Here is a 22,651-nt window from a genome sequence, read left to right as displayed (position 1 = left end):
GATTTGTTCTACATACATCTACTAAGAACTCTTTCTTGAGGTCATTTCAGTAACATGACAGGTTTACTGCAGAGTTACAGCACGTGGGCTGCAAAGATTGATTACAGAAGCAAAACGGCAACAATAAACACAACTTTTGAACTTTAAAATGAAACCAGTTTAGCAGACGAGTCGAGTGAGTTTAACAGGGTACAGGTTTGCAAAGGGTACAGCTTTTATTATCTTTGAACATGCAAACAGTTACTGAAAGCTTTGCCGTTTACCACCATCGGAAGTAATACAATTAAAGATCGCTTATGGAAGCAAGTAAGTAGGACATCTATTACAATGCATGCATGAACATTATATAATGTAAAGCAATAAAGCCTTGTGTGCACAGAAACTTAGCTGAACTCTGGTTTAATGCTTATGTAACTGCACATACATACTGTATATTCTTCAGGCTGTAACCTGGCAACAGGCGGATGTGCGCTTAAGTAACAACAGGAACTCAGATCATTGATAAAACACAAATGTGCATGAATCAACTATTTATTTTTAATAAAAAAATCGACTCCTACTGTAAATGAAATTAAATCTGATATGAGCCTTCATCTGTGTGTTGGCAGATTGCCCTATTTACAAAGACCTGGGAACTAAATATGCGCTTTGTTCTTTGCAGAATTATTGGTGGCGCCAAGCAATCGAAACCTATTTAAACAAATAACAGACCGAGTCAAATGTCATCCATCACGAAATTATGCTAACCCACTATTACAGCATAATTTAAGGGGTGTATGACTGACAAACTTGGAAGGAGCCTGGGAGTATGTCGGGCGAGGTTTCTGTGGTTTCAGCTCACATTATTCCTCGAAGAAGCTTAGCACACAACGAGAACACGGTCTTTTCACCGAGATGTTCAGTGTGTGTGCGGCCTCTCTCCTACACTTGTATGTATCGGTTACACATGAAAACAAGCTGATCTGCTTAGCAACACTGAGCTCCAACTCAGGGAGGCTGAGAAAGCTGAAACTCCTAATAAACTGACTCCAAAAACCCATGTGGCTTATGATCTGGGTTTGGTTCATTAAGGCCAGCTGTTCTTAGAGAGAGAGGAGGGGAGTGGCTGAACTATCTGAGTGGATGTTCACACTGAAATGTTAAGTTTAACATCTGCGTTCAAGACGCATGATACTTCTTTCTCTGCAATTCTGAACCTCCAGTAGATTTGCTACAGAAGATACTGTAAGCTGAAGAAGGGCGGGTGAAGAAATGACTTCTTTAAAAAGGATTGAACTTGTGAAAAGAAGTGTGCGGCTGCGCTCAACGGTGGGCGTTAGCTTTTAGTTTCGTGTCACAATGGAAAATCAGAGTTGACTGAAAATAATGTGCCATGAAGCTGTTCAGAAACACCTCTGCTGGGTGAGGTGAGAAAACTGAGGTGTGATGAGTGTCAGAAACTGTCATAATTCAGTTGAAATATTATTAGATTTTGCATCTGCAGTAAAATAGTGAGCCAGTGTTGGATAACATACAACTTATACAGCTGGAAAAACCAAAGTGACAAAGCAACCAGAGCACTGTAAACCTACTATAATATGGAAGCAATCCATGGCCTACATCAGAGTTGTTAAGCCTGTGCAGCAGTGCCAGGCCCCTCAGGTCTTGTGAGTAGAGCGTAGTGGCTATTCCTAGGTCTAACCTAAAAAACTAGAGGTGATAGTAATTCCAGTCAAGTTTTATTGCTGCCCCAGGACCCTGGTAAAGCTTCTCCACAGATGTTAAGCTGGCAAACTGAAAGCCTCTCGCCTCTACTTGAGAGAAGACAGACTCTTTGAAGTATGCTATCCATTTATCACATAATTGGTTAACCACTTGATTTATCTTCTGTTAAAAAAAGGAGTACAAAAATCTGACTGTAGAACCACAACTATTTTGGGTAATATGATCCTTGGTCACCATTATTCAAAGGTTTTTAGCAAACAGAAACAAAACATTTAAGCAAATTATTGATAATGTTTACTGCAAACCCTGATATAAAAAGGGGTCAGTGCAAATTGAGCAATTTAACTTATTATTAATGCATTAGTTTAATGTTGTTGAAAACACTGCGTTACGTATAGTCAATTTGTGTTCTCTTTTTTTTGTTTTGATTCTTAATTTATAGTTTACCTGCCTCATTTTTTTCTTTTTACTTAATAAAAACTGGTACTTTCTAGATGTGTATTATTTGAATACCGTATTAAAAGATGTCTTATCTGTCTCTCTGTTTTCTTAAATAGTAGTAATTCACAGTATTTTAATTGATAATGTCTTATGTAATAATTGTAATTGTTACACCTAACAAGCACAGCCCAGAGAGACAGTGGAAAGACAGATACAAACTAAACTAACTTTAGGCAACTCTGTGAGTTCCACTGCTCAGCGGTGCAGAGAAGGCACTGTGGTTTTTCTGTTTCCTCTATTTGCGTCTAATCAGTGCCGGGGCACGCCTGACCGCCTCCACACAGACCGCCGTTGTGCATAACCCCATGAGAAGAATACGCGTTGGTGAAAGTCTTTCCTGGAGGGGACTTCACAATAGTTCCTACACAAAACTCTGATAACCGTGATCATAAGCCTAGTGGGCTGGCAAAAGATGATGAAAAAAAAAAAGAAGCAGAATGGTTCTTAGGATATAAAACATTGACACACATAACAGACAAAGGTGACCTCAAGAGAGGGGGATGTTTCAGGGCATGGGACATTCCATTGTGGATTAGAGGGGCAGAACATAAAAGCAGCGGGTGAGGGGAGCGAGGCTGGCCAAAGTGGGGTCGGAGTGTCGACTGACAAGAGAGACACGACCACAATGCAGTTCAATACGGCTATTGTGCAGAATTAGGGTCAAAACCAGTGAGTGAATCCTATCAGTGGTGGCTAGGAAAATCTTTTCAATAGTTGAATCCACAGATTTGGCACATGCCTGCAGGACAGTTCATGTTTGAGGGCATTTCTTTCTGGTATTCATCAAAAAGTAGATCAGTACCTGATTAGTAGACCCCAGCTTTCACTCCTCATAAGTGTTCCTTAAACACATCACTGCTATACATAATATTGTTTTATGACACTGGCATAGACTTACAATAAGAATGTTAATTTGCAACCTTTAGATATCCAGTCAAAGTGGTTTTCCTGAAAAAGATGTCTCACCAAGAAGAAGTGGTAAAGGCTGCGCTTTTAAGGCATGTTTTAAGTTAAATGTGTTTAAAATTAGAGATGCAACACTTTTTTTCAATTAGTCGTCTTAACAAGAAGTCAATAAAAATCAAATCACATACCGTTTGGGAGAATAAATAATTGTTAAACTACATTTTGATGCAAAAATTGCAGGAAATGACATCAAAAACCTCTCAGAAATGCAGTTTTTTGCACAGGATGAAAAGAAGGGAACTAAGGACTGAGCCCTGAGGGACACCAGGAGAGACTAGATCAGTGGAGTATTGGCAGTTTTATAGATAGGCATTATTTAATATTTTATAGACCAAACAACAAATCTAGAAAATAATCTACAAATTAATTGTTTATGAAAATAATCATTAGTTGCAGCCCCATTATCAATAGACTATATTGTCTTCTTATGATTCTATGTGACAGGATGCTCATATCAAATCCACACACAAAGCAGAATGTGTGTTTGCCCATGGTCACAATCATATCCTGGAATTATTCTGGATAAAATATTTTCATGTTTAGCAGACAAGCGCCAGCTGAACATCCATGCAAATACCTCATGAATACCTTCCTGCTGTGCCTGACAAGTTGCTGGGAAATGTGCAGTGTGGTATACAGTAAAACACAAACAACCAAACTCTGACCATTTAAATATGAAAACCTCCTGTGTATATGCTCACCAGAAAAGAAAATGTAATAAGAAAATCACAACTAAACCAAGCGTGGTTAATCACACAATAAATCCTGCTAAGAAAACTCCCTGTGACATCTTAAGTGCAGCTCTTAACGCCAGTTCCACTTGGCTTACATCCCAATGTCCAATTTAAAACTTTTATCGTTTTTAAGCAAACTTATGGATGTCCTTATAAATTAAGAGTGACCTATTGCCCTTTGGTTTTCACAACCATACAGCTAAAATACCTGTTTTACCACCATGATGCAAGAGTATAATTTCACTAATCTGATCCAGGCTTGAAAGTCATTGAAACCACTTTAAATTCCAGATAAAATAAAAGGGCATACCAGGGCTTATTCAAATATGAAAAGCGTATAAATATTGCAAGCTGATATGAAAAGATTAAACAATTTTCTAGCTCAGCAAAGAAACAAACCGCACTCTTAATTCAGCTGCATGTCGGCCTTGTTAGATCAGACCTGACTTTCCCACTGGTCCTTGAGTTCAGCTAATGAATACCAAATCCACTGAAATGTTACATCCATTATATAACATTCCACACATTCTGAAGATAAGACTGTCTCCTGCATGCCTACTTATTGTAAATGAAAAAGGCAAACACGCCAAAGCCTATGTCTCCGTCTCTGATCACAGAAGGACAGAAATCTGAGAGGAGTTTTTGCAAGGACACAAATTAGCGCTTGCGAACCAGATAGCCGAAACATTTTAAAAAGACGCACAAGTAATCAATCTGTACAATCTGGTTGGCAGTACAAAGAAAACCTTTTAAGAGACAAAGATCCAAAGGAAACAGCTGGAACCTAGATAGTTGGGAGGAGAGATGTGGGAGAACTCAGAAACCAAACACTATGAAATAACAGTAACACAGACCACACCTATGAGAGATGTCATGTAAATGTCTCCTGTTCAACACTGCCTAGCAAAACAAACAAGGTCATGGGCAGTTGTACCTAAACCATGGAGTCCCTCTGACTCAGGAAAATACATTTTACTCTTAATCCTTCAAATTGTCTGCATGGGGAGGCACAGATACCTACGGTTTGACACGGGACAGATCAGGGGCAACAGAGGCACTTTGAACTGGGGGAAAAGGGATTAAAAAGCATTAGTGAGCCAGCAATACACTTTGTGTGTGGAGTACCAACTAGTTCCCATCCTAACCCAAAAGCCATGAACAAAGTTCAGCAAAAAGAGGTAAAACTAAGCTGGTTAATATATTCAGAATGAAATATGTTGCCTGAATCAGCCCCATATTTAAAACAAGACAAACAAAACATTTTCAAATGGATCAAAAATGCTATAAGTGACACTATTATTCTTATTGCCTCATGAACAAATAGAAATCAGTTGAACAAATATCTCATACATGCTCATCAGGGCACACTTGATAGTTAAGGTAATTTCCTGCTACCATTTACATCTGCGTTTGCATCCACCCTTTAACTGTTATTTACAAATGGTGTGATCACATGCTGAAGCTCATTGCAGTTCTTGTAAACATCCAGACAGACAAGCACGTCTGACAGGAAAAGAAACTGACGTCATCTTTTTTTACCCCAGAGCACGAGTCTACCATGCTCAAAAGACCAATGTAATACAGTATGGCAATATTACATACATGATTCACTAATTACAATTATCAATCTCAATCATTACGTGACACCATCCGATTCAAAAGGTTTCATGTTTAGATAGGGCTTCTCAATTAAAATCGTATTTTAAATCACGATTACGGCTTGCAACGATTACGAAAACAACGTAATCCAAATAAAACGATTATTTTTTTATTATTACTTTTCTCTTTCTTTTACTTTTTTCAGTTGAATTATACTTAAAGTTCAGGGTAATCAACTGTTAACATACTGTTCAAATTGTTTTTCTCCAATAAATTTATGTTTTCAAAGTCAATGAATAATCGCAATTACAATTATTGACCCAAATAAATCGAGATTATGATTTTTGCCATAATCGAGCAGCCCTATGTTTAGGAGTTGTTCCTTGTCCCTTCACTTGCAAGTAACAGTGAAACTATTTCACAAAAGCAACACATGGGTGAGGGTGATGGGTGGAGAGAGGCTCATCAGCCATTTCTCTAGAGATTATCCCCAATCCACAGGATATGCAAATGTGGCAATGACGGTTTGTCCTTTGACATATGGAGAAGTGACGGGCCGGAGAGAATTAATTACAGTCAATATGCTTGACATACTTATCTGGATGATAACCCAAATCCGGACTCTTGAAAACTGGCCAAATATAGATGACAAACTAATCCAGGCATTGTTTTAATAACATGACGCAGTATTAACCAAATCTATAACACCAAATGATAGGAGCTTCTTTCTTATGTAGGAAGCATGCATGCACCAAACAGGAGGTTCAAAATCACAGAGTTTTAGAAACATACTAAAATGCCTTTATACAATGTTATATAAAGTTGTACCACCTTCAATCACTTTACTTATTAAAACAAAGAGATTAACATCCTAAAGGACTTGAAACACTCGTAGCAAATTGACTTCGGCCAGACGGATTTCAGCTGATTGAATTAAGCAGGCTTTTTGCAGGAAGCTCTCAGAGGTTAAGTAGAAAATCAATTATAAATCATTTACGTATATATGACGCTTTATATGGTTTTGCACAGAACTTCCCTCAGCATGCATTACCCAGTAGTTGCAGGCTGGAGGCAAACAAGTCAACAGAAAAGGAAGGCATCTCACCTGATCGGCCCCATAGGCAGCAGCAAACTCCATAAACTCCTCAATACGAACAAATCCATCGCCATCTTGGTCCAAAGCATCGAACACAGCTTTTAATGGGGAGACCTCTTCCTCCCTCGTACTCTCAGCTGAGACCATTGGCAGTGAGTCACTTCCCACCATCTTAGAGAGCGATAATGTCTCCACAGTTTGCTCACTAGTCCATCCTGCCTCAGGAGAAGAATTGTGTAAGTCCTGAACTGAAAAATCAAAAGAAGCCATGTCGTGACAATCTGATCCTTCAAGCTGGTTATTGTCCGTAAACATCTCCTCTTCCTTCTCTTTAGTTGTTGTATCGGAAATACTTCCAATTTGTACATCCTCCTGAGGTTTCAAGTCCCAAATGTCTTCGCCGTGGACCTCCTCAGCAGCCAGGCACAGATCCAAAGCCATTGCCTCGTTCCCCTGATTTTTGGCTTCAGAACAAATATTCTCATCCATTAAATCCTTTGATTCATTTTCCACATGGCAACTCTCACTGGTGGATTCACCCTGGATGAAGGCATCTCCAGCCGCAGGCACCGTCAGTGACGGAGGTTCAGCCGACAGACCCAGAGCAAATGAGTCATTCTCACCTTGTTTGTGTGAAGTCACATTTCTATTTACGGTAGCTCCTGCATGTTCCACCTCCGACTCCTCTGTTGATAATTCTAATGGCGTACCTGTCCAGATAACAGAGGCAGGACTGGCGGGGCACAGGCTGAGACTGCTGTCACAATCTGGAACCTCTGAATCCAACAAAGGCACAGATCCTGCCGAACTCTCCAGTGGTGTGCTGTTGACGTGGTCATGTGGGAGGCAGTTCTCAAGTGAACCTATGCTGCAGGTAACAGGTAGATCAGTCACTTGATCAGGGAATAAACTTTTGTCTCCGGTTTCAGGTGACAAAGTCTCCCTGCTCGGTGAGGGAGGGAGTCCTGCCTGCTCCTCCTGTGACAGGTCCACCAGCTCCTCACTGACACCCTGCGGGTTCAACTCACCCAAGGACTCTGCGGGGGGACAAGAGTTTTCATATGAGAAGAGATCTACCAACAAAAATGGATCTTCTGTGTTGGAAATTCTCAATGGAGAGCCCGGTACGCTGAGACTTATTAGCCCAGCTTCACTACTAAGGGAATTTGAGCTCTCAAGAGGGGTCTCCTGCGTCAAAGTCAATTCCTCATGGGTTGTGTTTTTTCCAACCACATCAGTGAGTTTAGGAGAAAATAACCATGACAAAGTGTAGTCACTTAGCTCATCAGGTGGCTCAGTTTTTTCTGTGAAGGACAATTCCTCTATACAAGAACCATGGAGAGAAGCTTTGGAAATATTGGACTGATCTCCCTCAAACTGCAAATCTCCACAGGAAAAAGCAGAGATATTTATGAGGTTGTCCAACCCTGCCGGATTGTCCTGGTAAATGTGTTCTTCTTCACTTTGTTGTGATGTTTGATCGCAGTTTAAGAAATCCAAACCTGTCTGGCCACCCTTGTTTTGACAGAGCACACCTCCATTGTCTGATTCCAGAGAGTGAAACCCGAGAGGAAATGGCAGTTCTGACTCCCACTGTGTGTGCCCCAAAGGGCCAGACAGGACTGTCGCTTCCATGTATAAAGCTGATCCACTTTACAGACGTCACAAAAGCTGGTGTATTATCTCACTGTCCAGATCCAGCTCTTCAACTTTAATGCCATGTTTTTAAATGGCATTACACATCTCAGATATGATATGAAAGTATATAAAGCATTGTCTACCTCATTAAAACAATGCTGGGAGGCGTTGTATTTTTTTTTAGAATGTAGAGTAGTAGGGGTAATTGATAAAGAGGTTCAGAAAGGCAACGGATTAACACAAAGTATATTGTGTTTTAACTTCAGCAATTGCCATCCACATCTTGACAACACTGTTACCCAAATTTATAATAAAGTCATACTAAGTTACTGTCTTACCCTTACTGATTTTAATGAGTTTTGACCTACTATGTGACTCTCTGTCATGGCAGGTCCTCTCCTGGTTGTTTCCAAATGTCTCCGCTTCACACCATCCAACGCCAACATGCTTCACATCGGCCTGAAAGCTGGCATATCACAGCAATGACTCCTCAGAAATTAACTAACAAAAACGACTGACAACATATCCAACCGTGAGCCAATTTGAACAAATACAGATTAACACGTTCAGTCAACAGTTTGTCAACATTAGCTCCAACTAGCCGATTATCCTATCTTGTGCATCGCAAGCTAATTTTCACAGGAGTCGAAAGAGCAGCGATGTGTTTCTGTAAGCTGAACAAACCTCAAGTTAAAACCTCAAATCTCTCATTAGAAAGCGGTAAACTAAATATAACACCGACAGTGAGAACTACCAATGAATTTATGCTAACAACTAACGTTAACTCCTCCTTCGAGCATCCCACTTCTGCCGTGCCATTGGCCAGAGAAGATGCTAACTGACTAGCTAGCGAAATTAGCCTATTAGCTAGCAGACACGAAAAGCAGTCTATCTCCTACCTCTCCGTGTTATATTACACCAAATGGTAGCTAAGATATTCCACTGTTTTAATAGGAAGCTAAAGACACTGTTGCCTTTGTTATAGTCCAATATTATGTCTTCATTTCGATACCGTTTTTCCAGCGGCAAATCCACCTGTGTCAGGCCAGACGAGTGACGAGACGAAACCGATGATTCCACCTCAAATTCTCCTGTGATATCCGTCTCCAAAACACATCAGCCATTGCGTCCCATTTTGAGGTCAACAACGGAACAAAAAGGGGTTGAAATAGGACTAAAAAGCTCCATCATTTGGCAGTCAGTCCTCCGATGTTGATCACAGAAAACGGAAAGCTCTCGCATCAGCATCAGCAGTGTACCATCCTCCTCCTCCTCCTCCAGCCGCATACACACCACTGACGTTTCACGCAAGCGTACAAAACACCCCGCAGTATCTGGTTTCATACTAGCTATCAAATGATGCCTTATGATTTGTTTTTGCACAATACCCAAGGTTTTTATTCTAGCCATCGTCCTGCACAAATATGCATACATTGTGGGCAAGCATCCCTGCACCACATAGGTTAAAGTTCAGGGTGAGCAGGAGGAGCTTTCAGGGACTTCAGGATGGTAGAAGTTTCAGTCTGTGAAATATAATCAACACTTAAATAAGACTTTAGTCACACCTGGAGTAAAATTCAAAGGCTACCCTGCAGCATACACATTTATTAAAACTACCTGCACCTTTACCAGCTTGATAAACAAATCAATAATTGTTGTCAAAACATATAACATTATTCTGAAACGGGCTAATTTGCATAACGGTCTAATTTGCATAATGACTACTTTTTGGTACTTTAAGTACATGTGGATGCTAATACTTTTGTACTTTTACTTGAGTAACATTATGAATGCAGGACTTTTACTTATGACAGAGGAATCCCACACTCTGGTGTTTCTACTTTCAGTTAAGTACAAGATCTGAGAACTTATCCCAGCTCTGCTTGTAAGCATGAACTATTCAGTAAAATAATATAAATGTACATTTAAAACAATATGTAATAGTTGGCAGACCTCAAGTGGAGAGAGATGTGTTTTGGTCATGTTAAGTGGTTGCAAATGTAATGTTTTGGCGCCCCCATCTGACTTTCAGAAGTATTTGTTGTCTTCAGGTGTGCAATTGCTTTATCCTATTTTAGTCATCAAATCAAATGATACAGTCTGAGGAACACCAGAACAAACTATATTAAATTATAATTCAAATATTAATGTTATAACATCCAAATTTTCACAAGAGAAAAGTCAGAACAATAAAATAAGGGAACAGTACCACCAATGTCCTATTTTCCTTAATCAACTTGTGGCACCTTAGATTTGGTAGGTAGGGAACCACTTATATAATTTATATTCGCCCTATTAATATAAATAAATAAGGGAACAATTTTTGAAGTGTCAGTTAATAACGAGATATAAAGTAAAAAAACAAGTACGAATTCATAGCATCAATAAAATAGGTATGATTAAGTAAAGCATGCCCTTATGCCAGTCAAATAGAAAAGAAGGCAAGATGGAGACCGTAGTTGTACATTACTAAAAACAAACAAAATGATTTGCCATAGTAAACTGTAATTATTAATGTTTTATTTATAAATGAGATGTATTACAAAAATCACATTAAACGGCATTTGATAAACATGACTATACATGAAATGCATGATGACGCTACACAGCATTGTAATGGGTAAAAAACCCGGAATTGTTATATAATTGAACTATTAAGATTATAAAATATAGCATTTCGTATATGTTTGTGCTAAACTCTACCAGCAATACATACTTAAAGCAAATACTGTACATGGCCAACAGATGGCCCCTAAATTAGTATTTTTTCAGCCTTCAATTGTCTCTTTTCTTTTCAGATGACCAATAACCTGAAAAAAAGAAAGAAAATAAAAACAAGTGGATTAATAGAGGTTACACTGCTGTATTCCTGTCATCAGAATTTATATCAGAGATGTGATACAATGCACAGAACATTCACATTTTCAGTCACACAGTCTCTCCACATGGAGAGCTGCACCTCCTCCTACACACCTGGGTCAGGAGGAGGACAGAGTGTCCCCTGTTCAGAGTTTAGCAGATTTAGAGGCTATACCCATCAGCATGGAGACGTCGTTAGCGGAAGTCAGCCACGCTCCGCCGTCAGCCACCATGATGGCCCCCGTCACGTAGGAGGAGGCCCGGCTGGCCAGGAAGAGAGCGCAGTGGGCCATCTCTGTCTTGTTGCCCGCTCGCTGCAGAGGAATGGACTGAAACGCACCAGCAGCCTCGCCTCTGGGGCCACCTGGGGCATTAAGAGAAAAGAAATACAAGCTCAGTTACATTGAAATACTGCTTCCGTTTATTGTTATTTTATAAAAGACTGCTAATTAATCCTCCAAGTTAAACGTGCCATACAAATATTATAAATACCTATTCCACAAGTTTAATCATTTAACAAACATATGTGCTGATCCTAGCTACCAAATGATCATTTATTTTATGAATAATATCTATTTAAATGCCACTTATTTTACAAAATACCAGTGTTGTTAGGGTCAGGGTTACAAAAGATAATTACTGTAGTAGTATTATTACTACTATATTCTAGTGTGATTCTTTTCAGAATTGAAATGATAAGCATAAACTTTGAATTGTATGCATTGTTTGTGTCTAGGAATATAGCATGTAGCTGGCCAATAAATAAAAAAACATGATATAATGGATCAATCTTGTAAGAAATAGTAGAAAAAAAGCAAGGTTTTTAAGCCAATGACATTCATTTAAAAGTGTGATGTAACACAATTGATGTTTTTATGCTGTAATGGCCATGGGATCAAATCAAAGTGTGGTTTACATGGGTTTTTATGGGGACCATTTTTCCTTAAGCGTGAGACATAAGTGTTCATGGATTACCCATAAATCAGCTGTTTTTTGTCGATATAGTGTTAAATCTTTACCCAGTCTGCGGAAGCCCTCTGTGCCAGAGACAGGACCGGGAGCCACAGTGTTGACTCTCACCCCACTGGGGCCCCACTCCACCGCCAGGTGCTTGGTCATGGCATCTGGGGGACAAGAGCGGCATAATTCAGTCATTAGAATCACATTTTAATATTATTTTATAACATTTAAAAAAGTTCTTACCATTTGCAGCCTTAGCAGAGCCAGCATGCACCTGAAGGGCCTGCCCCCTGTATCCAAGTGTTGCAGAGATGTTCACGATGCAACCACCATGATCCTTCACACAAAAATGATGGGAGTGTCAAAAACAATGGCATGGGTAAATGAGCTTTAGACAGCAGAAGCAGCACTTTAAATCTCATTTAGACACAAGGTAATCAATAATCTCTGATCTATACTGTCCTCTATTGGTGACCAAATTGAATTGCAATGAGCGAATCTTATTGAAATGATCAATAACACTTAACTAAGACTAGTGTGTCCTTAACTGAGACATATTGTGTCCTATAGATAGAAAGAATACTGTACCTGCAGCCACTTCTCATACACCACCTTGCTGGTGTTGAATGTGCCCATAGTGTCTATCTCCAACACTGTCTTGAAGGCATTGAAGGAGAGTGACGAAGCCGGGCAGAGGAAGTTTCCAGCAGCATCTGTCAACAATAGTAACCATGACTTTAACCAAAGCCATTAAAGCTAGTGACGCAATAATTTGTTAAGGAGATTAGGGTGCAAAGATAAAGATACACAGAATCAGAAAAGTTGATGATTAAACCAAAAACGTTCATAGTTGTTTAAAGGTCATTTGCACATATTCACCATTCAGACAACTTTAAATGTATTGGCAACACAAACTAGGTGATCATTTCTAGACATGTTTTAAAGTGTTACATACTGTTAACGAGGATGTCAATGCGGCCCAACTCTTTCAGGGTCTCCTCCACAGCAGCTGCGATGCTCTCAGGCCGCCTCACATCGATACACAGAGGGAGGCAGCGGCGTCCAGATGCTGCAGACAGCTTCGTAGCTGCCTAGAGTGACACAAGATCAGATTGTATAAGGCTAATACAATTAGTTATAATTTGAGATACAGAATTTATGGAAAATAAGTTAGAGGAATCACCTCTTTAAGCTTGTCCAAGTTCCTACTCGCAATCACTGTGTCACAGCCATGTCTGAAAGAAAAGAAAGAGTTCAAATAACAACACAAAAGTGAATTCTCAATGCTTGAATAGATTCAGCTGAAGGGAAGACATTTCATTTAGGATGAAATAGTTAACAAGAGTGAGGGACAGAAGTAAGTGAATGCAAGGTAAAAAAAAAAAAAAGGATAAAAGGCCAAAAGCACACAAAAAATAACAATAATTGATAAATATTAGTGTCAAGAGCAGAAGTTCCATTTGATGTTAATCTGGCTGCTTGTAAAAGGTTACAAAGTATTCCACTAATTTAGCAAGAGAGACTTTTACCACATGAGTATTGTCAACTTTGTCACACAAGCATAATTATGAATGTCAGGCTGTGAGATAACACAACCAGAAAGTTTAAAGTACATATAGTCTATCTCAGTCACACATTTTGCTGTTGATAAATAGTGACAACATATTGCTGAGAGAGCATTTATTCCTTAACATGGATTTATTCTATTATAACACATGCACTCATAAGTACCTGTATCATAATATGTTTGATGTTCTTGCACTGGGCATGTTATGGCAAAACAATACGTGTTCTCACCTCATGAAGATTTCAGCTATCCTCAGTCCAATTCCAGATCCACCACCTGTGATAAAAGCCACCTGATCTCTGGAAAATAAGGGGCAAACCATCATAGATAATGTAATTAGAACAGCAACAAACATGTCAACAACTAGCTCACTTTGGCCAGTCCATGGAAAATTATTTTCATACGTACTTTAACAAATCTGGACTGTAGATGTGTGTGTATGAAGTCAGGCAGTCATCCGATCCAACATCTTCAGGGAGCATTTCTCCTTTTTTCTGTGGCTCTGCCATGCTGATAGATAATGCATATAAATGTTTAGCAATTAAATTGACTTTAATCACAAAGCAGTATAAGACTGGGCTGTAAATGCATAACTTCCTCTTGAACTTCTGATTCGAAGCACTTGTGTTCACATTGTCATTTACCTACTAAATAAAAAAACTAAACTAAAAGTGAGTCAAGGCAGTTACATAAAAAAGGTTATGGTGGCAGTTATCACAACGATGCACTTCAAGGCTTTAGCAACTGACTGAATCATAATGTAATGGTTGTATCTTATTTTGTCTATCCCTGTAAACATATCAAGTTATTGTAATGCTTTCTACATCTGCAGAGTGCAACAGTTTTAAAATGTAAGGACTGCGCAGTGAAGTTTAGTTGAAGCTAGCTGCTGCAGTAGTTTTACCTTTTGGAAAAAGCCAAGCTAGTTTGTTAGCGCTGAGACCGTCCAACTCCTTTCAAAGATACACGACCTCCACACGAAACAGGACGTTTCTCTGACGAGCCACCTTCACATGTATTACTCACTCATTAGGTGTTTCTTTGCAGAGGACATTGTTTGTACCTTGGACGCTAACTTTTGCCTCTTTAGCCAGGCATTCTGGGAAATGAAGTCCGGTAGGGGTATGTTCAAGGGCACTGATACCTCACTGTCCAACTGTTGATTCAGACAAAGTTAATATAGGAAGAATGTCAGTGCTGGATAGTAACTAAACATATTTTCTTAACTGTACTTAAGTACAATTTGAAACAGTTGTTTTTTAATGCAGTATTTCCATTTCCTGCTACTAAATACTATTTATTCCACAGAAAATCTGAGGCAAATAATATCCTTTTGACTTTCTTTGGACAACCTAATCATAAAAGATCATGTATTATTATAGATTGAAATATCAACTCGATAAAAATTACAAGCTACCCAGCAGTATGTATGAATATTGTAAAAAAAAAAAAAAAAAAGTAGTGAGTATTCAGATATACATTTTTTTTCAAATGGGCTGTTGTGCAGAATGAGTTATTTTTTTAGTTGCTAATTCTTACCGTATTTGAAATAACATTTGAATACAGGACTTTTAGTCGTAAAACAGTATTTATTCACTGTGGTATAACTAATTGCACTTAAAAGTAAACAATTTGAGTTCTTCGTCCACTTTGTTAAAGATACAAACATAAAACAGGGTTAGAAAATAGTAGAAGTATGTATGTATGAATATTGTAAAAAAAAAAGTAGTGAGTATTCATAGATATACATTTTTTTTCAAATGGGCTGTTGTGCAGAATGAGTTCTTTTTTTAGTTGCTAATTCTTTCATACCGTATTTGAAATAACATTTGAACACAGGACTTTTAATTGTAAAACTGTATTTCTTCACTGTGGTATAACTAATTGTACTTAAAAGTAAACAATTTGAGTTCTTTGTCCACTTTGTGAAGGATACACACATAAAACAGGGTTAGAAAATAGTATAAGTAGACTTTAGAGGTCAGAGTTGATTTTTACTTAATTCTAGAAAGTATATCTGACAGCACCATGCTCCAGGGAGTGTTCAGTCTCTAACAATATGGACAGCTTAGAAGAGCCCAGTGATTGTGTTGCTCGTCTACAATAACCATCATCCTCTGGGAAGGCACCAGCGCGAGCCTCCACTGGTAAACCAACACTGAAATAAACGATCAAGGGTTTACAGTTTCAGGGAAAATGATGATCGTGTGCATTAGAGCAGAGAGTGTCCCGTATTGATCTGTACTTTGGGATTCACTGTTGGAAAAAGCCCTATGCAATGGATCTCTCAAATACTTTTGGGATGGGTATTCTTCTGTGCACTGAGAGGTCTGAGATGATTAGAAAATGAGATGAGTGCTTTTGTAACTTGATTTGTTTTTTAAGAGGCAAGAGTAAACAAGAGCCAAAGCAAAACAAAAAGTTAACTAAATTAGTTTAGTGCTAATTCATTTTATGCCAGAGAAAGGTTAAACAGTGTGGCTTTACCTCAAATGAACTTATACTGTTCTTACCTTACCTTACTTATATGTCTGAATGTGTTAGCTTTTTCTACAATATCAATATTTCTAGTCAAGTATAATACATTACACAAACAATTCCAGAAAATTAGAAAAAGTATTTAGCATTTTCTGATTTTGTTGTGAATATTATAATAAAATTGTACTGTATGGGCAGTGATTTGCAGTCCAATGCAATCTGCAACGAATAACCATGCAACATTTACACATCTGATTTTCGTTTGAAGCAGATCATATTTCTATTATGGATTACAAAAAGTAATCTACAAACTGGCTTCCTTATCAGGTTTACATACATCCAATCAAAGGCTTTCAATATAAAGAAAACATTTACACACTTGAACAAATCTGCACACCTAGATACATGATGAGCAGTGTTGTTTGCATGATCTGTAAAACATCAAACTACCGTCTGTATTTAGACTCCAGCAGCCAGATGGCGCAATTTGTCATTATTTTCTGCTTCAATCCACAATAATAAACATTTGCAACTCTCTCAATGTGAACCTGCAGTAAATATGTATAATAATGCCTTCTGCTGTAAATACATGTGGTTTAAATTACTGACTGAGACTTGACTCACTCATTGTCCTTACAGTATGTCTGTGTGAGATACTGTCTGTGCTTATGTATAATGTGATTTCAGGGATGAATTCTCCAGGAGGCATAACACTAAAGTATTGTGTAAAAGTAGCCCTTAAATAAGTAGAAAAGTCAAAGAAACAAAGTGACTCACTAATGTTCATTACATGGCAATATCTTTTTGAAAGATTGCCAACATTAGCCTCTATAGGCTACGGGTCATATCAGACCAAATGAGGCGGAAGAAGCAAACCCCTGAGTATATTAAAGAGTGTGTTTATTTATGACATTTTCCTTTGCAGGGTAATGAAAGTGCTAATATATTACATAGTGTCACTTTATTGGAGTACACTGTGCACATTTTTACATAAACTTCTTATGTGCATATCAATGTGCTGACTTTATTTGATCTTGTTTTGGACCTTTTTACTTTAACATTATTTATTTAATTTCAAAATAAATCAACTGTCACAAAACCCAATGTCCCCCAGGATAAATAAAGTATTTTGATTCTGATTGATTGATTTGAAAAAGAAAGAAAAGAAGTCAGAGTCCACTTTTAAAGGCTGCCATGTGTTAAAGAAAATATCCTGATGCAGGAACATGAAGGCTTGTACAAAACAATACATTTACAGAGACAAGCAGACACTCAGACTCAGACAGAGAGTTGTTTCAGCTCAAGCCATAAAAGGTCCATTATCCCCTGCAGGTCCAGAGGCCAGCTACAGCCCCTCAGCTCCCACATCTGCGCTCTGTCCGCTCGGCTGTGTGAGGGCCGGCTGGGCGGCTCTGTTCTGGACCTCTGTCGGGGGCTTCAGTTGTCCTTCCTCCTCCAGACCCACCAGCCTGCTGCTGACCTCCCACAGCCTGAGAGCCACGTCATCGTCCAGAGCCTGAGGCCACGGCTCCTTTTCTGTCATCACATCGTAGTACGCCCCCGTCACCCCCTCCACCTCCTCGGACACGGACAGGTAGATGCTGGGCTGGGCCCCCAGCTCTGGGCTCTTCACTAACAGCGAGAAAAAAGGACCTGTAGGGGGGTTCAAAATGTAAATGCTTTATTTATATTCATACATACAGTTAGAGCATAGTTGTTGATGTAACAATATTAAATCGAAAGCTCATCCAACAATGCAACATAGAGAATACCTAATTAGTTAGTGCAATAATAAAATGCAGGAATGAGTAAAGTATGAAAATATAGGATGGAACAAGTACTGGAATACTGTACTGTAAAACAAAACACTGTAGACTAATGATGTGCATATGTATAAATATGTAATACATGAACAGATACCTTTGTTACTGAAGATATCTCAAGGTGGTTAATGGAGTTTTTTAAGTTGTATTGCTACCTTTACTTCAGCAAAGAATCTAAATACTTAATCCAATACTTTAAACCATGGAAATCATTTTAAATCAAATAGCATCTACACTTGGTTGTCAGTAGGAAACTTTTTATGGCAGCAGTGCAGTCTGTTAAAGTGTATTTATACATACAGAGTAGATGAGAATAGACTACTGCCATGTAACAGAGTTCATACAGTCCAAGGTAATTTGTGCATTTGCATTAGATTAACATTTATTGATTTCTCTAAACTCAGACTCCAAGAAGCAAGCAGGATACTCACTGAGCACAGTGGTGGAGAACTGTGATTGGTGCAGATTGGTGTGCCTCCCGAGCTCCGTGGCAACAACGCCCGGGTGCACAGCATTCACCGTGACTCCTGTGTCTGTTCACACACACACACACACACACACACACACACACACACACACACACACACACACACACACACACACACACACACACACACACACACACACACACACACACACACACACACACACACACACACACACACACACACACACACACACACACACACACACACACACACACACACACACACACACACACACACACACACACACACACACACACACACACACACACACACACCATTGTTTTAAAAATACACACATCCAATGGCCAATTACAAACAAGAGCACAGTCCCTACTCCCTCCCACACATGCCCACATAGGCAGCAGCCAGTGGACTCGCCTTGTAATCGCTTGGCGAGCTCTCTGGTGAACAGAACATTGGCAAGCTTGCTCTGACAGTACGCCTGCTTGGTATCAAACTTCTTTTTCTCCCAGTGCAAGTCCTCGAAGTCTATCTTTCCAACGATGTGGGCGAGGGAGGCCAGGTTGATCACTCTGCTGGGGGCGGATTCTTTCAACTTATCCAGCAGAAGATTTGTCAACAAGAAGTGGCCTGGAGGAAGAGAGAAGCTATCGGAATCAGGTGGTGATCGAGTTCAGATATTTACATTCAAAAAAGCGTACATTCGGAGAGTTTAGAAAAACTCACTCTGACTTAAATTAGGTACCTAGGTGGTTAACTCCAAACTGCATGTCGAATCCATCTTCTGTCTTCCCTTCTGGACATCTCATGACCCCTGCATTGTTTATCAGAACATCCACACGCTGCTCCTCTGCAAGACAATAACATCGATTTTAGGATGTTACGATGTTATTAGGATCCCCACACTCTTCCTGGTTTCCACACAAAACTTGACAACAGACATAAATCACTTACTGATAAAAACAGCCATATGATTTTAAAATGGTATAACTATAACTTACAATCATATTAAATAAGCTTTTACGGTGTGCTTCATCTCTATAACTGAACACATAACTGTACTGACGGTGACTTGTTTTGTTTCCTCACTTTGTTTGATTTTCTCTGCAAACTCTCTTATGGATTTCATTGAGGCCAGGTCGAGTTGGCAAGCATAAACGTGAGGATTCAGGGTATTCCCTCGTATTTCCTTGGCAGCTGACTCGCACTTTTCCATGTCTCGACATCCCATAATGATCCGACCCCCTGATGATACCAGAATGGAGAAAGAAGCATGTCATTGTGAGCAAAATAACAACTGAAGATTGTATGACCAAATGCTCCACACCTCTCTTTGCCAGGTCCCGGGCGGTTTCTTTCCCGATGCCGGTGTTGGCTCCCGTTATCACCACAGTCTTCCCAGTTAAGGTAGCTTTACTAGTACACCGGCCTCCAGTCATATGTTCCCTATAAGAATAATTATTTTAGTGCCATTGCGTTTGAACAAGCCTCCTATTTCAGCATGGAAACCAGGAAATCTCAGTTATGTCTCTCTTGCTTCTTAATGAGCCTGGACTCAACTGTTTCTATCTTGTCTACCTTACCTGTCTGTTTACATAATATAACAGCTGCCAATTGATCAGCCCAATAATTTTACTCAGGAAAATCTTTATACAGCAGGATAGAGAGCTTCTTTTACAAGCTGTGTCAGATGGGAAATTATGAAATATTGTACCGGAGGCTGGAATTAACATATATTGAGGAAAGTCATACTCAAGTTATATCCAGTCCAGTCACCTCAAGGTAGACTTAGCAAATGGGCAAAGCAACTGCAGAGGCCCAGTACAGCTCAGGGTTTACTGTGAAAATTATTTGTGCTATTTTGGTTCGGGAATATGCAGCACTTAATCACAATATTAACTGATCCAATAAGGGCCGTAGCTAAGTGTAAAATGAATGCATGAATCCTAATCATAAACATAAGGGAAACAACCCCAGCGGATTGACTATGGCTGTGTAGTGTTTTTAAAGTGGGCCAAAATCTAAGTTAAGGTCCTTTTTTCAGTGTTATGGTTCATATTGGATATGTTCAATTGGTTGCACAACAAACTTGGGGACAACCAGCCTATTAATACTGTTCAAATTGCATAAAGATGGGGAGGAATTGGGGCCAACCAGCTGAACTATATCCAAGAAATCCCCTCATACTGTAGGTTTATTCTGCCATGAATCCAGTTTTGTGACTGAAACACACAATGTTTTTGTTTTCATCACAGTCTTGAACTTTTGACCTCACCTTCAAAAAAAGGTGTTTGTTCCTTGACTTGAACTGAATGAACTATTGAGGCTCATAACTGTAAGTGAGATAACACACATAAAAACAAAGAATTCCCCAGCGTTCACACAATCCTTATTAACTGTGAATGAGTGAGCAGAATGTCATTAACACCTTTACATCTACTCAATCCAATACATCCACCCTGTTATAAAAGCTGCCTTTATGAAGAAGATATATTTATATAACTGGGCTGTTCTTTGTGAAGATGTTGTGTACTGGTTTATATATAACAGCTTAAGAGTTAATCACTCATAATGGGAGGAAATAACATAATACTTAAGCACACTTAAAACCTAAACCAATTAAGCTACCTTCAAACCAGTACAACAAAAAGTACGTTTTGAACCAACTAGACATTATATTAAGTAAATATATTGTTAACTAAGTCTGAATGTAAAGCTAACACTGTATTCAGCAGCAAATGTGACACATGCAGTTTGAAATGTACAGTTACATCATGATACAGAGACAGTCATTTGTACTCACTTCAGTAAAACAGCAACTCCAAACACTGTCCCAAAGACAGAAACTGGTAAAATATATTTGTTCATGACTACCGAGTATCTATGAATGCTAAATATAACATTCAAATGTGTTTTAACGCCGTTTCAATAGCTGGTTTTACAACAAAACTACACACTAGCACAAGGTTACATGCGCATGTTTTTAGCGTCATCAACTGGGGCCAACCAACAGCGAGGAGCAAATACCAAGTGGAATTGTGGGAAATGTAGTCCCAATTGTATTAAGCACATAAAACAAGCAATAAAATAAATGTTAGTGTTTTTTACTAAATTGTTCCGTGAAAAATGTATTCAGGATGAAACTTATAAGGGATACTGTTAAAATTAAGGTGTTTTTAATCGATATAACTGATGTACGTATTGATCTCTGTTAATTTCAGAACAAATCTGAACAATTACTTTTAGTGGTTGCTTTAACATATTATATTTATGAGAGCTCTGGGAATATAAACTCCCTATTGTGCATATACTATTATTTGTTTATCATTAAAAACGTACATTTGTATCACTCAATTGCATTTATATGTGTTACATTCGGCTCTATGAGAATTCCACTGTGACTGTCGCAATTGGGATAATGAAATTCAACATGAAATGGAGGGTTATTGAAGGATTTAGACAGATAAGAGGGGGACCATATGACTCAGTGAGTGGTGTGACTGTAAATAGCTGTTTTTTTCTGTTATTGAATAGTGAAAACAGATGTACAATCAATGTGACTACAGTCGGAAAGTTTTTTCTGCCTTTGAGGAAACAAGGGAGACTGAAAGAGTGAAAAAGCTAAATCTCGAGCTAAAGTAGGAGACGGAGAGGGGCAGCTGAGGAGGGTCAAACACCAATGTGTGAGGTGTTGGAGCAGGAGCTCTAGTGTACGCCAGCAGCAATCATATTTACAATTTTTTAATTTTCCTGGTACACCATATGTTCGCTAAAGTGAAATAAATCTCTCTTTTGTTCAAAGTTTAGGTACCTGCTGTTGGGAACAAATGTTTCTAAATTCTCCAGAGATTTAGTCAAATTCAGTTTTTCTTTGCCCAAAGTGTTGTTTTTGGAAAATGTCACAAACAAGATAGGGAAAGTGTTTTAAGTAAATACTGCTTGTTAACTTTTAGACAACTCCCTTCACACTTTTTCGTATGCTTAAATAACACAAATAAGACTTTAATACTTTCAGACACTTTACTTTGGGTTTGTGGCATGTCCTGGCAGTTTTGGCCACATTCTTTGCAGTAATATGATGTTCATTGGATTTTTTCGTGAAGTGAAGAACCTTGAATTTCTTTTTGACAAGATATATTCTTTACTTTTGTTATAGATTGCCCAAACCCAAAAAACAGAGCACTGTCCCCAACCCCTCTGTTTATAGGGCAGCTAGAACACAAAGTTTCCTCTGCATGAAGATGAATTTGAGAGCAGTGAAATAACAAGGCCACCCC

At 38.8% G+C, this 22,651-nt stretch overlaps 3 protein-coding genes across 5 annotated transcripts in view; all 3 read right to left on the bottom strand.

Annotated features, from left to right (window-relative positions):
- rab11fip3 (RAB11 family interacting protein 3 (class II)) overlaps positions 1-9,508 on the bottom strand; it is a 31,977-nt gene extending 22,469 nt beyond the window's left edge. For both annotated transcript variants that reach the window (XM_079657902.1, XM_079657903.1), the window contains exon 1: positions 6,610-9,508. In XM_079657902.1, coding sequence (XP_079514028.1) covers positions 6,610-8,235 — 1,626 coding nt within the window. In that variant the 5' untranslated portion in view covers positions 8,236-9,508. The remainder of the gene's footprint in view (positions 1-6,609) is intronic.
- Positions 9,509-10,736: 1,228 nt separating this feature from the next.
- Positions 10,737-14,734, bottom strand: decr2 (2,4-dienoyl CoA reductase 2, peroxisomal). 2 transcript variants are annotated; one of them, XM_079660229.1, is made up of 10 exons: positions 14,529-14,734; positions 14,033-14,134; positions 13,855-13,923; positions 13,241-13,292; positions 13,013-13,148; positions 12,646-12,770; positions 12,301-12,394; positions 12,117-12,221; positions 11,212-11,461; positions 10,737-11,048 (listed from the first exon to the last, which is right to left on the bottom strand). In XM_079660229.1, the coding sequence occupies exons 2-9, from the start codon at positions 14,131-14,133 to the stop codon at positions 11,244-11,246; spliced, it is 900 nt and encodes a 299-aa protein (XP_079516355.1). In that variant the 5' UTR covers position 14,134; positions 14,529-14,734; the 3' UTR covers positions 10,737-11,048; positions 11,212-11,243. The 2 variants fall into 2 exon arrangements, with proteins under 2 accessions (XP_079516355.1, XP_079516354.1); XM_079660228.1 differs by having other exon boundaries at positions 11,273-11,461; positions 14,529-14,733.
- A 2,251-nt stretch (positions 14,735-16,985) lies between these two features.
- Positions 16,986-22,412, bottom strand: LOC307023806 (retinol dehydrogenase 13-like). Its single transcript, XM_079657381.1, has 7 exons — positions 21,178-22,412; positions 19,702-19,820; positions 19,464-19,619; positions 19,120-19,224; positions 18,792-19,004; positions 18,357-18,458; positions 16,986-17,755 (listed from the first exon to the last, which is right to left on the bottom strand). Exons 1-7 carry the CDS (start codon positions 21,240-21,242, stop codon positions 17,448-17,450), a joined length of 1,068 nt encoding a protein of 355 aa, XP_079513507.1. The 5' UTR covers positions 21,243-22,412; the 3' UTR covers positions 16,986-17,447.
- Positions 22,413-22,651: the final 239 nt, after the last annotated feature.

This window comes from Notothenia rossii (assembly GCF_949606895.1).
Source record: "Notothenia rossii genome assembly, chromosome: 11".
Lineage (NCBI taxonomy): Eukaryota > Metazoa > Chordata > Actinopteri > Perciformes > Nototheniidae > Notothenia > Notothenia rossii.
Note: the sequence above shows the minus strand (reverse complement) of the source record. Positions and strands in the feature narration are given on the sequence as shown.